Source organism: Delphinapterus leucas, chromosome 9 (assembly GCF_059928025.1).
Source record: "Delphinapterus leucas isolate spDelLeu-1000000601 "Yukka" chromosome 9, BTC_Dleu_Yukka2, whole genome shotgun sequence".
Taxonomy (NCBI): Eukaryota; Metazoa; Chordata; class Mammalia; order Artiodactyla; family Monodontidae; genus Delphinapterus; species Delphinapterus leucas.
In genome coordinates this window covers 85,767,946-85,780,525 of record NC_143137.1, presented here as the reverse complement: position 1 = coordinate 85,780,525, position 12,580 = coordinate 85,767,946, and the positions used below count along the sequence as shown (strand labels likewise).

At 35.6% G+C, this 12,580-nt stretch overlaps 2 protein-coding genes across 2 annotated transcripts in view; one reads left to right on the top strand and one right to left on the bottom strand.

The window, feature by feature from the left end:
- The window catches only part of FBXL13 (F-box and leucine rich repeat protein 13), a 183,352-nt gene extending 181,340 nt beyond the window's left edge, over positions 1–2,012 (top strand). The window contains 1 exon segment of the mRNA XM_089917767.1: positions 1,705–2,012. Within this exon segment, the coding sequence (XP_089773893.1) occupies positions 1,705–1,891 (187 nt within the window). The 3' untranslated portion in view covers positions 1,892–2,012.
- Positions 1–12,580, bottom strand: part of FAM185A (family with sequence similarity 185 member A) — a 139,348-nt gene that overhangs the window by 45,265 nt on the left and 81,503 nt on the right. The window contains exon 8 of the mRNA XM_022554463.3: positions 1–12,580. This exon is cut by the window's left edge and continues 45,265 nt beyond it. Within this exon, the coding sequence (XP_022410171.1) occupies positions 12,468–12,580 (113 nt within the window). The 3' untranslated portion in view covers positions 1–12,467.

The window sequence follows — 12,580 nt, the reverse complement described above, 5'->3', positions numbered from 1 at the left end:
TATATATTTGACTATAAACTTATCATTTTCAAATTTCAGAATAAGTATTTCTCGAAAGAGAAGACACCTGTTTGCCAAGTTTTAATCCACAAGGATTGGTGGCTCAGAACTAGAAATTAGTATAACAATTGTTTTTATTCAAATTGTTTTTTAAACTTCTTTAAAGTTTTGCAAGTGCAAATGTATTAGCCAAACAGCAATGTGGTAAGAGACAGAATTGGCAATGCTTTGGTTGTCTCCCTGCTGAGTTTGCTTACAGTTATTTTAAAACACCTAAGATTTGATTCAAGTGAAACAGTATTTCAAACAACTGATGTACCTTAGCCTTTTTGATTTCATTACGCTACTAGAACTCATATAGCCATTGAGCACAAACTTAAGCCAAAGTATATGATAATATCAGCCTCCATATCAATGACTGTTTCCAAACTGCTGCAATTAATAACTCATTGTAATATACAGCAAAAACAGGCAAAGTAGCCCGTATGTGGGCAAACATTACTCATTTCTGATCCTAGGGAAGCTGCCAATTACTCATTTCCTGTTTGGTACTGGTCTGAAGATTCAAAACAACTTTCTAGGAAATCATTCTGTCTTGGAAATGACATTATTTTCAAGTTAGATATACTTTTTTTTTCTGATGCTGCAATATTGTGCTTTACAAGACATATACATTTGGTCATTCAGATGATCAAAATATATTTCTCATATATATTTGGAGAGTGGTATGCCTGGAGAGAGCACAGAAGCTCAGCATCCTTTCCCTATACCTTGCCCTATGCATCTCTGATACCTGGTTGTTCTTGAGTAATATCCTTTAATGAACCAGTGACCCAGCAAGTAAAATGTTTGTGTCCTGTGAGCAGCTCTAGCTGGTAGATCAGAAGCCCAGGTAACAACCTGGTATCTGAAGTGAAGGGTGATCTGTGGAACTGAGCCCTTAATTTGTGGAATCTAACACGATTTCCAGGTAGATAGCATCAGAATTGAGTTGAATTATAGGACATCCAGCTGGTGTCTGAGAATTGCTTGGTGGTGTCGGGAATGCCCTCCTCCCACCATGTTGGAATTGGGGTCCTGAACAACTTTTAGATGACTTCTTTGCTTCCTTCCTCCTAAGAGAGACCGTAACAATATTTTTAGTCATTTTGACCATGGAACACCTCTTGAGACTTCGATGAAAGTCACAAACCCTCCCCTCAAAAAAATACATAGTAGATAAAAAACTGCATGAATTTTCAGGGAGTTCGTGGGCTTCCCTGAAGTTCATCCATGTATCCAACAGGGATCTGTGGACTCTAGGTTAAGAGCTCCTGCTCTGTTGCATGGCCAGCCTTCACAGGTTGGTTGGTTAGGATACTCCCTCATCAAAGAAACTGGAGATATCAGACAGAGTGCTCATTTAAGAGTGCTATAGAGTGCCCTCAGTGTTCCTACGCCATGGCCATGCAGTCTCCTTACCCATTTACTGTATCTGTTAATCTCTGAACTGGATGAACCAGAGAACTATTGAGCTACTTAAGCTTTGGGATCCTGATTATTAGCACAATTTACCCACATCCTCCCCATCAGGAAGGCAAGAGAGATGTGAAATGAATTCAAGTTGTGACAGTGAGTTCTTTAATTCCAAATGTGATCTAGTTTGAAAATTCTGCACTAGTGATTACTTCTGCAACTAGCTAATGCTCACCACTGTTATTACAGAGAAGCAGCTAAGAGAATGTCATCTATAGTTCAGCAGCAGGAATATAATGCTACTGACCCTCCACTTTGGTTTGGCTATGATTGCGAAGGCAAGCCTCTTCCAGAGCAACAAGATATAACACAACTTAAAGATTCAGAATTGATGGCGGAAGAGTCAACATACAGTAGTGAAGAGGAAGCAGTATGACCTTCAACCTCAAGCAGGAAGAACAAAAAATGTAGAACTTGGCAACTTCATTTCGTCCAAGTATTTTTACTAGCTGGATCTTAACTGTGTAAACAAACAGCAAATCATCTCCAGATTCTTATTCCAGCTACAAATGTTTCTAAATACATCTATAAGTTCTTCTGTCTAATAATCATGATTTTAAAAAGCCAAATCAAGCACTGCTACCATGTAAATTTTCCACTTAAATTTACCTTAATCAAACCAATAGTTTTGATGAGATTATCAAATTTAAGGTTACAGTTGTACGAAACAATCCTGAGAAATGTGATGTTATTGACAAGGAATTTAGAAGCTTCTCTTTAGAAAAGAAAGCAGAAGGCTATATAAATCAGAGTAAGAGTTTGAGTAAGCGCAATGACTTCAAGGATCTATATATATTTTACATATAGTAGTCAGTACATGTTTATCCCAGACTCCTAATTTATCTCTCCCCCTACCACCTTTCCCCTTTGGTAACCGTAAGTTTGCTTTCTATGTCTGTGGGTCTATTTTTGTTTTGTAAATAAGTTCATTTGTATCTTTTCTTTTTTTAGATTCCATGTATAAGAGATGTCATATGATATTTGTCTTTGTCTAGCTTACTTCACTTAATGTGATAATCTCTAGGTTCATCCTTGTTGCTGCAAATGGTATTAACTTCATTATTTTTAAGACTAATATTCCATTTTACACACACACACACACACACACACACACACACACACACCCCACATCTTCTTTCTCCATTCATCTGTTGATGGACACTTAGGTTGCTTCCATGTCTTGGCTATTGCAAATAGTGCTTCAATGAACATTGGGGTGCAAGTATCTTTTCGAATTATAGTTTTTTCTGGATATATGACCAGGAGTGGGATTGCTGGATCATATGAAAGAAATTGAAGATGACACAAACAGATGGAAAGATATAACGTGTTCTTGAATTGGAAGAATCAATATTTTTTAAAATGACTATACTACCCAAAGCAATCTACAGATTCAGTGCAATCCCTATCAATTTACCAATGGCACTTTCCACAGAACTAGAACAAAAATAAATTTTTAATTTGTATGGAAACACAATAGATCCTGAATAGCCAAAGCAATCTTGAGAAAGAAAAGCAGAGCAGGAGGAATGAGACTCTCTGACTTCAGACTATACTACAAAGCTACAGTAATCAAGAAAGTATGGTACTGGCACAAAAACAGAAATATAGGTCAATGGAAGAGAATAGAAAGCCCAGAAATAAACACACACACCTATGGTCAATTAATCTATGACAAAGGAGACAAGAAGATACAATGGAGAAAAGAGTCTCCTCAATAAGTGGTGCTGGGAAAACTGGACAGCTATATATAAAAGAAAGAGATTATAACATTCTCTAACACCATATACAAAAATAAACTCAAAGTAGATTAAAGACCTAAAATGTAAGACCAAATACTATAAATCTCCTAGAGGAAAACACAGGCAGAACACTCTGACATAAATTGCAGAAATATCTTTTTGGATCCATCTCCTAGAGTAATGGAAATAAAATCAAAAATAAACAAATGGGACCTAATTAAACTTAAAAGCTTTTGCACAGCAAAGGAAACCTTAAACAAAATGAAAAGACAACCTACAGAATGGGAGAAAATATTTGCAAATGATGCAACAGACAAGGGATTAATTTACAACATATACAAACAGCTCATATAGCTCAATATCAAAAAAACCCAAACAACCCAATACAAATATGGGCAGAAGATCTAAATGGACATTTCTCCAAAAAAAGACATACAGATGGCCAACAGGCACATGAAAAAATGCTCAACATCACTAAATATTAGAGAAATGCAAATCAAAATTATAATGAGGTATTACCTCACTCTGATCAGAATGGCTACAGTCATAAATGCTGGGGAGGGAGTGGAGAAAGGGAACCCTCCTATACGGTTGGTGGAAATGTAAATTGGTACAGCCACTATGGAACAGTATGGAGGCTCCTTAAAAAACAGAAAGATCTTTTAATCAAATTTGCACTATGGAAGAATTTTTCAAACTATGGTATATCAAAAAAGCTCCCAATTTTATGCTAGGAGATACGGGTTACTGATTGTGTATCTACAGATTAATTTTTAAAAGCTTTAATCTATGAGTTTTTACCATTCTGGTAAAAGATAACTCCCTTTGGATTTTAACAGAATTCAAATGATCACATGCCAGTGTATCATTATTTGATACTACGTAACACTGATGTTTATAGAGTCCAGGAAAGGAAGAAATCTGTTCTGACTGCCACAATGTTGGTAATATTAGATCAGTCTTTTAACCTTTCTATTTCCTCCATTACTCATCTCTTAAATGGGGTTACTGTCTTTTGTACCCCACAAATGTGAAGTAAGGATAAAACTTAAGGTAAAAGATATGAAAGTTATTTTGAAAAGTTTTTAAAGGTCTTATTTTTTTAAAAGGTATTTTACAAGGTATTATTATAGGGTATTCTGATATCAGCTAAATGCTTTTAGTAATTCTCCCCTTTCTTAAGTTGGTTTTGAAAGTTTTTGAAGTACGTAGTATCATTTAGCTGTAGAATGGTTCCTGGAAGTAGACAGGGGAATCAGCCGAGTAGGAAATTTTAAGACCTAACCCAACAGACATAAGATGACTGTTCCAGAGGGTGATTTTTAACTAAATTTGGAGATTCTGGCAGCTGCATATAAATTGGCTTCTGACCCCTAACTGTCACAAGCACACAACTGGAGAGACCTATACAGGAGGCAACTGCTTTCTAAAGGAAAAACACGTGCATGGGGAAGACCAGGGTTAAGAAGAAACATACCCCGTTATGTTCTCTAGAAACCAGGCAGGGTATTTAACTGTCAAAGTCTGCTCCAAAAACTCTTTGAGTAAGGTCTTCTTTTAAACAAGAAGAGGAGACACATTTGTTAATTATGAGGAGACACATTTTATAGTTACAGAAATGAAAGAAAAAGGGTAGGTGTTAGAAAAAGTGGGCTATGAAAGGGGACCAAGGAGTAGAGAGAACAGGTGGTGAAATCTTTAAGTTCTCAGTGCAAAGTACTCAAGGTATCCAAAATATTACTTAGGTCTTCAGATCTTAAGCATTTGAAATATATAGGTCTGTGTTCAAGAGAGTAAAATATGTCACATTTCCTTTCTGTTTGGACTTGACTATGTTATCCAAAGATGTACCATTCCTTTAATAATTTTAAATACAGTTGACTGCTGTTTATGCTCATGACCTTTCTGGCTGTTGTTGACAAACTTCATAAACTTCATTTTTAGTCATGAAAGTATTTATATAATTGCATAAGGTGAAAAAGATTATAAAAATTGCCTCATTGCTTCCCAGTTTCCTCTACTTAATAATTTAACACACACACACCACAACCACATCAAACATACTAACATGTAAGTGTTGTCCAAACTCATACAAATTTTGATTTCATGAAGGGTGAACTAAAAAGTGACTCTGAGACACCCCGCAAAGCTGACTTTTTGTTTTATAAATAAGAAGTTAAAGACAGAACTGCAAATAAAATATTAACAAAAAGAGACTATTACAAGTCATATTTGGAAAGGTTTATTAGAAAATCGGAGCTTAAGAACTGATTTATCCTAAGCATAAGAAATACAGTTCAGTAGATAGGCCTATTCAGTGTTGTATAATTTAAATGTTCCAGGAATAAACATGTAAGGTTTGAAAGAAAGAGAATTCATAAAATAACTTTATATAGTACGCCATTGTAAAAGTGAAAATCTGTCTTCATACACCAGGCTATAAAGTAGCTGAATGCCCCCTCCCCGCAATGCATTATGTCTTAAATTACATACAAAAAATAAGAATCAGTAGCAACTGCATCATATTTGTGATGTGTTTTATTCACAGCTTAAAGCTATACTGTTGTCATAGTAAGCACAATACTAAGTAGAAAACATGTTACACAAGAGCTCTGCTACAAAGAATTTCAAAATAGCTGCCCCCTATTACCTATATTTTTGTAAAATGTCTTCTTCTTGAGTATAAGTGGAAACTATGAATATGATGAGATATCACTCCATGACTGTTACATTATATGGCAAAACAAAGATTATCCTGAGTAGGCCTGACCTAATCCTCTGAGCTCTTTAAAAGCAGAGTTATCCCAAGGTGGCTGCAGAAAAAGAGCTCAGATATTCACAGCATGACAAGGACTGATTGCATTAGTGCTGGCCTGAAGAGAAGGCCATATAAAAGAGATGCAGGTGGCCTCTAGAAATTTAGAGTGATTGCCAACTGACAGCCAGCGTGGAAACAGAGATCTCAGTCACACAGTCACAAGGAACTGCATTTTGCCAACAATACAAATGAGCCTGGAAGTAGACTATTCCTCAGATCATCTAGATGAGAGCTCAGCCTGGACAACACCTTAAGTCCAGCCTTGTGGATAACCCGAGCAGAGAATCTAACCATGCTGAGCTCGACCTACAGAACTATGAGCTGATACATAGGTGTCAGTATTAGTTTTTTCAGCTTTACAACTGATTTTATTTTTCAAAAAATTTTAATGAGGTATAGTTGATATACAATATTATATAAGTTTCAGGTGTACAACATAGTGATTGACAATTTTTAAAGGTTATGTTCCATTTATAGTTATTATAAAATATTGGCTATACCTCCTGTGTTGTACTATATATCCTTGTAGCTTATTTTATATATAGTAGTTTGTACCTCGTAATCCCCTACCCCTATCCTGCCCCTCCCCACTTCCCTCTCCCCATTGGTAACCATTGATGTGTGTTCTCTGAGTCTGCTTCTTTTTTGTTATATTCACTAGTTTGTTTTATTTTTTACATTCCACATACAAGTGATATCATACAGTATCTGTCTTTCTCTGACTTATTTCACTTAGCATAATACCCTCCAGGTCCATCCATGTTGCTGCAAATGGCAAAATTTCATTCTTTTTCATGGCTGAGTAGTATTCCTGTGTGTGTGTGTGTGTGTGTGTGTGTGTGTGTGTGTGTGTACGTACCACATCTTCTTTATCCATTCATCTGTTAATGAACACTTAGGTTGCTTCCATATTTTACCAATTATAAATAACGCTATGACTACTGGGGTGCATGTACCTTTTTAAATTAGTATTTTTGTTTTTTTCAGATAAATACCCAGGAGTGGAACTGCTGGGTCATGTTAGTCCTATTTTTTGTTTTTTTGATAAACCTCCATACTGTTTTCCATGGTGGCTGCACCAATTTACATTCTCACCAAGTGTAAGAAGTTTGCCTTTTCTCCACATCCTTGCCAACATTTTTTGTGATCTTTTACAATGATAGCCATTTTGACAAATGTGAGGTGATATCTCATTGGGGTTTTAATTTGAATTTCTCTGATTATTAATGATGTTGAGCATCTTTTCAAGTGCCTGTGCCCATCTGTATGACTTGTTTAGAAAAATATCTATTTGGGTCTTCTGCCCATTTTTTAATCAGGTTTCTTTTTTCTTTTTTTTTTGATGTTGAGTTGTAAAAACTGTTGTATATTTCGGATATAAACCTCTATGGGTCATATCATTTGCAAATATTTTCTCCTATTCAGTAGGTTGCCTTTTTATTTTGTCAATGATTTCCTTTGCTGTGCTAAAGCTTTTAAATTTAATTAGGTTCCATTTGTTTATCTTTGCTTTTATTTCCTTTGCTTTAGGAGACAGATCTCCCAAAATATTGCTACAATTTATGTCAAAGAGTGTTCCGCCTATGCTTTCTTCTACAAGTTTTGCTTTCTGGTATTACATTTAGATCTTTAATCCATTTTGAGTTTGTTTTTGCATATGGTTTTAGAGAATATTCTAATTCTAGTCTTTTACATGTAGCTGTCCAGTTTTCCCAGCACCACTTTTTGAAAAGACTTTTTTTCACTGTAATATATTCTTGCCTCCTTTGTCATAGATTAATTGACTGTAAGTGTGTGGGTTTATTTCCTGGGTCTCTATTCTGTTCCACTGATCTACATATCTGTTTTTGTGCCAATTCCACACTGTTTTGATAACTGTAGCTTTACAGTATAGTCTGAAGACAGGGAGCATGATTCCTCCAGCTCTGTTCTTCTTTCTGAAGATTTTTTTAGTTATTCAGGGTCTTCTGTGTTTCCACACAAATTTCAGGAATAATTATTTTAGTTGTGTGAAAAAGATGCCCTTGGTATTTTGATATAGATTGCATTGAATCTGTAGACTGCCTTGGCTAGTATGGTCATTTTACAATATTAATTCTTCCAATCCATGAACACAGCATACCTTTCCATCTGTTTGGATTGCCTTCAATTTCTTTCGTAAGTGTCTTATAGTTTTCCAAGTACAGGTCTTTTACCTACTTAGGTAGGTTTATTCCTAGGTATTTTATTCTTTTTGATGTGATGGTAAATGGGATTGTTTTCTTAATTTCTCTTTTTGATAGTTCATTGTTAGTGTATAGAGACACAACAGATTTCTGTGTATTAATTTTGTATCCTGCAACTTCACAAATTTAGTGATGAGCTCTAGTAGTTTTTGGTGTTATCTTCAGGATTTTCTATGTATAGTATGTCATCTGCAAACAGTAGTTTTTCTTCTTCCTTTCCAATTTGGATTCCATTTATTTCTTTTTCTTGTCTGACTGCTGTGGCTAGGACTTCCAAAACTATGCAGAATAAAAGTGGCAAGAATGGGCATCCTTGTCTTGTTACTGATCTTAGAGGAAATGCTTTCAGCTTTTCACCACTAAGTATGATGTTAGCATTGGTTTGTCATATATGGCCTTTATTATGTTGAGGTGTGTTCCCTCTAGGCCCACTTTCTGGAGTTTTTAATCACAAATGGATGCTGAATTTTGTCAAAAGCTTTTTCTGCATCTATTGGGATGATCATATGGTTTTTATTCTTCATTAATGTGGCGTATCACACTGATTGATTTGTGGATATTGAAAAATTCTTGCATCCCTAGGATAAATCCCACTTGATCATGGTATATGATCCTTTTGATGTATTGTTGGATTCGGTTTACTAATGTTTTATTGAGGATTTTTACATCAATGTTCATCAGTGATAACTGCCTGTAATTTGTGTATGTGTGAGATATCTTTGTCTACTTTTGGTATCAGGGTGATGCTGGCCATGTAGAATCAGTTTGGAAGTGTTCCTTCCTCTTCAATTTTTTGGAATAGTATAATAAGTGTAAGTGTTAACTCTTCTCTAAATGTTTGGCAAAATTCATCTGTGAAGCCATCAGGTCATGGACTTTTGTTTGTTGGAAGGGTTTTTTTTTATTACTAATTCAATTTCATTATTTCTAATTGGTCTGTTCATATTTTCTGCTTCTTGTTGGTTCACTCTTGGAAGATTGTACATTCCTAGGATTTGCCCATTTCTTCAACATTGTCCATTTTATTGACACATAGTTGTTTCTAGTAGTCTCTTATGATCCTCTGTATTTCCATGGCATCAGTTGTAACTTCCCCTTTTTCATTTCTGATTTTATTGATTTGGATCCTCTTTTTTTCTTCATGAATCTGGCTAAAGGTTTATCAATTTTCTTTATTTTTTCAAAGAACCAGCTCTTAGCTTCTCTGATCTTTTCTTTTTTTTTTTAAGAGTCTATTTCATTTATTTCTGCTCTGACCTTTATGATTTCTTTCCTTTGACTAATTTTGGGTTTTGTTTGTTTTTCTTTTTCTCGTTCCTTTAGGTGTAATGTTAGGTTGTGTATTGGAGATTTTTCTTGTTTCCTGAGGCAGGCTTGTATTGCTATAAACTGTGCTCTGAGAACTGCTTTTGCTGCATCCTGGAGATTCTAGATTGTTGTGTTTTTGTTTTCATTTGTCTCCAGGTATTCTTTTATCTCTTCTTTGATTTCACCAGTGATCTATTGGTTGTTTAGTAGCATATTGTTTAGCCTCCACATGTTTATATTTTTTGCAGGTTTTTCTTTTTTCTTGTAGTTGATTTCTAGTCTCACAGCATTGTGGTCAGAAAAGATGCTTGACATGATTTCAATTTTCTTAAATTTACCAAGGCTTGTTTTCTGGCCTAGCATGTTATCTATCCTGGAGAATGTTCCATGTGCACTTGAAAAGAATGTGTATTCTGCTGCTTTCTGATGGAATGTTTATATAAGTTCCATCTTGTTAGTATGTCATTTAAGGCCTGTGTTTCCTTATTGATTTTCTGTCTGGATGATCTGTCCATTGATGTAAATGGGGTATTATATTCCCTATTACTATTGTGTTACTGTTCATTGCTCCCCGTATGTCTGTTAATATTTGCTTTGTGTGTTTAGCTTTGCTTATGCTGGGTGCATATATATTTATAATTGTTGTATCTTCTCTTTGGATTGATCCCTTGATCATTATGTAATGTCCTTCTTTGTCTTTTCTTACAGTCTTTGTTTTAAAGTCTATTTCATCTGATATAAATATTGCTACCCTGGCTTTCTTTTGACTTCCCTTTGCATGGAATACCTTTTTCTATCCTCTCACTTTCAGTCTGTGTGTGTCTTTAGATCTGAAGTGAGTCACCTGTAGGCAGCATATATATGAGTCTTATTTTTGAATCCATTCAGTCACTCTATGTCTTTTGATTGGAGCATTTAATCCATTTATACTTAAAGTAATTATTGATATGTATATTCTTATTGCCATATTGTTCACTGTTTTGGGGTTGTTTTTGTATGTCTTTTTTGTTCCTTCTTTTGTGATTTGATGACTACCTTTAGTATTATGTTTGGATTCCTTTTTCTTTTTTGCGTGTGTATCTTTTATAGATTTTTGGTTTGTGGTTAACATGAGATTTACATATAGCAATCTATATATACACGATTGTTTGAAGTTGCTGATCTCTTAATTTCCAATGCACTTTAACAACGCAGAATTTGTACTCTCCTACCCTCATGATTACTGTTTTTGATATCATTTTTTACATATAATTGTCTTGTGTATCCCTTAACTACTTATTGTGGATATAGACAATTTTACTACTTTTGTCTTTCAACCTTCCTACTAGCTTTGTGCATGAATGATTTCCTACCTTTACTATATGTTTGCCTTTACCAATGAGCTTTCTCCTTTCATGATTTTCATGTTTCTTGTGTCCTTTTTTGCTTACAGAAGTTCCTTTAACATTTCTTTAAAGCCGATTTGGTGATGCTGAACTCTTGGCTTTTGCTTCTCTGTAAAGCTTTTTATATCTTCATCAAATCTGAATGAGAGCCTTGCAGAGTATTATTGGTTTTTGGTTTTTCCCTTTCATCACTTCAAATATATCATGCCATGCTGCTCTGGCCTGAAGAGTTTCTGTTGAAAAGTCAGGTGATAGCCTTATGGGAGTTCCCTTTTATGTAACATGTTGCTTTTCCCTTGCTGCTTTTAATATTCTCTTTTATCTTTAATTTTTGCTATTTTAATTACAATGTGTCTTGGTGTCTGCCTCTTTAGGTTAATCCTGTATGGTGCTCACTGCACTTCCTGGACTTAGATGTCTGTTTCCCCTTCCCAGGTTAGGGAAGTTTTCAGCTATTATGTCTTCAATTATGTTCTCAGCCCCTTTCTCTTTCTCTTTCTCTTCTTCTTCTGGGAATCCTATAATGCAAATATTAGTGAGCTTGATGTCCCAGAAGTCTCCTAAACTGTCCTCATTTCTTTTCATTTTTTTTCCTTCAGCATCACTGATTTCCACTACTCTGTCTTCCAGCTCACTAATCCATTTCCCTGTATCATTTAGTCTACTATTGATTCCCTCTAGTGTATTTTTCATTTCAGTTATTGTATTCTTCATCTCTGTTCCGTTGTTCTATTTTCTAACTCTTTGTTAAAAACTTCTAATGTCTCACTCTGTGCATCCATTTGTTTCCCAAGTTCTTTGATCATCTGTACAATCACACTCCTGAACTCTTTCTTGGTTAGATTGCATATCTCCACTTCACTTAGTTCTTTTTCTGGTGTTTTATCTTAATCCTTTGTTTGGAATATGTTCCTCTGTTGCCTTATTTTGCCTAACTAGTTGTTTTTATTTTTATGTACCTGGTAGGTTGGTTATGTTTCCCAACCTTGAAGAAGTGACCTTTTGTGTTCCAGCAGTGCACTCTCCTCTCAACAGTTATATGCTCTAGGGGTTCCTCCTATGAGGGTTGTGTGGGTCTTTCTGTTTTGGCAGGCTGACTATGTAGGTGGTCTGATAGGCTAGGTTGGCCCCTGGTCTGCTTGGTTGCCAGGTCCTGCCTTGTGCAGATGCTGCTGGCCACTGGTTGACGGTTGATGGCAGAACCCTGGGAGGCCCTGGGGCTAGTGCTGGGTTACTGCTGGGTGGAGTCAGGGTCCAGGAGATCCCAGGGCAAACAGGTATTATTTTAAGTCAATAAGTTTGTGGTAATTTGTTACAGAAGAAAACTAATAGCTAAGTACAAATTTTGAAAAGGCTGCCCCAAGACATCCCAATTTATTGTTTTCAACATTTATATGAACAGTGGTATTTGAGTTTTTGTAGTCACAGATCTACTAATCGTTGTTAAAATTTAGAAACATAACTCAAACCATTCTCAGTCCTGCAGTTTCAGGGACTGAAACCAGCTTTGGCTTCTAAAGCTTACAGTGCCTTTTGGAGCATCAGCCTTAATCCATTTTTCATGTTTGCTTGCTTGATTCAGGAGGC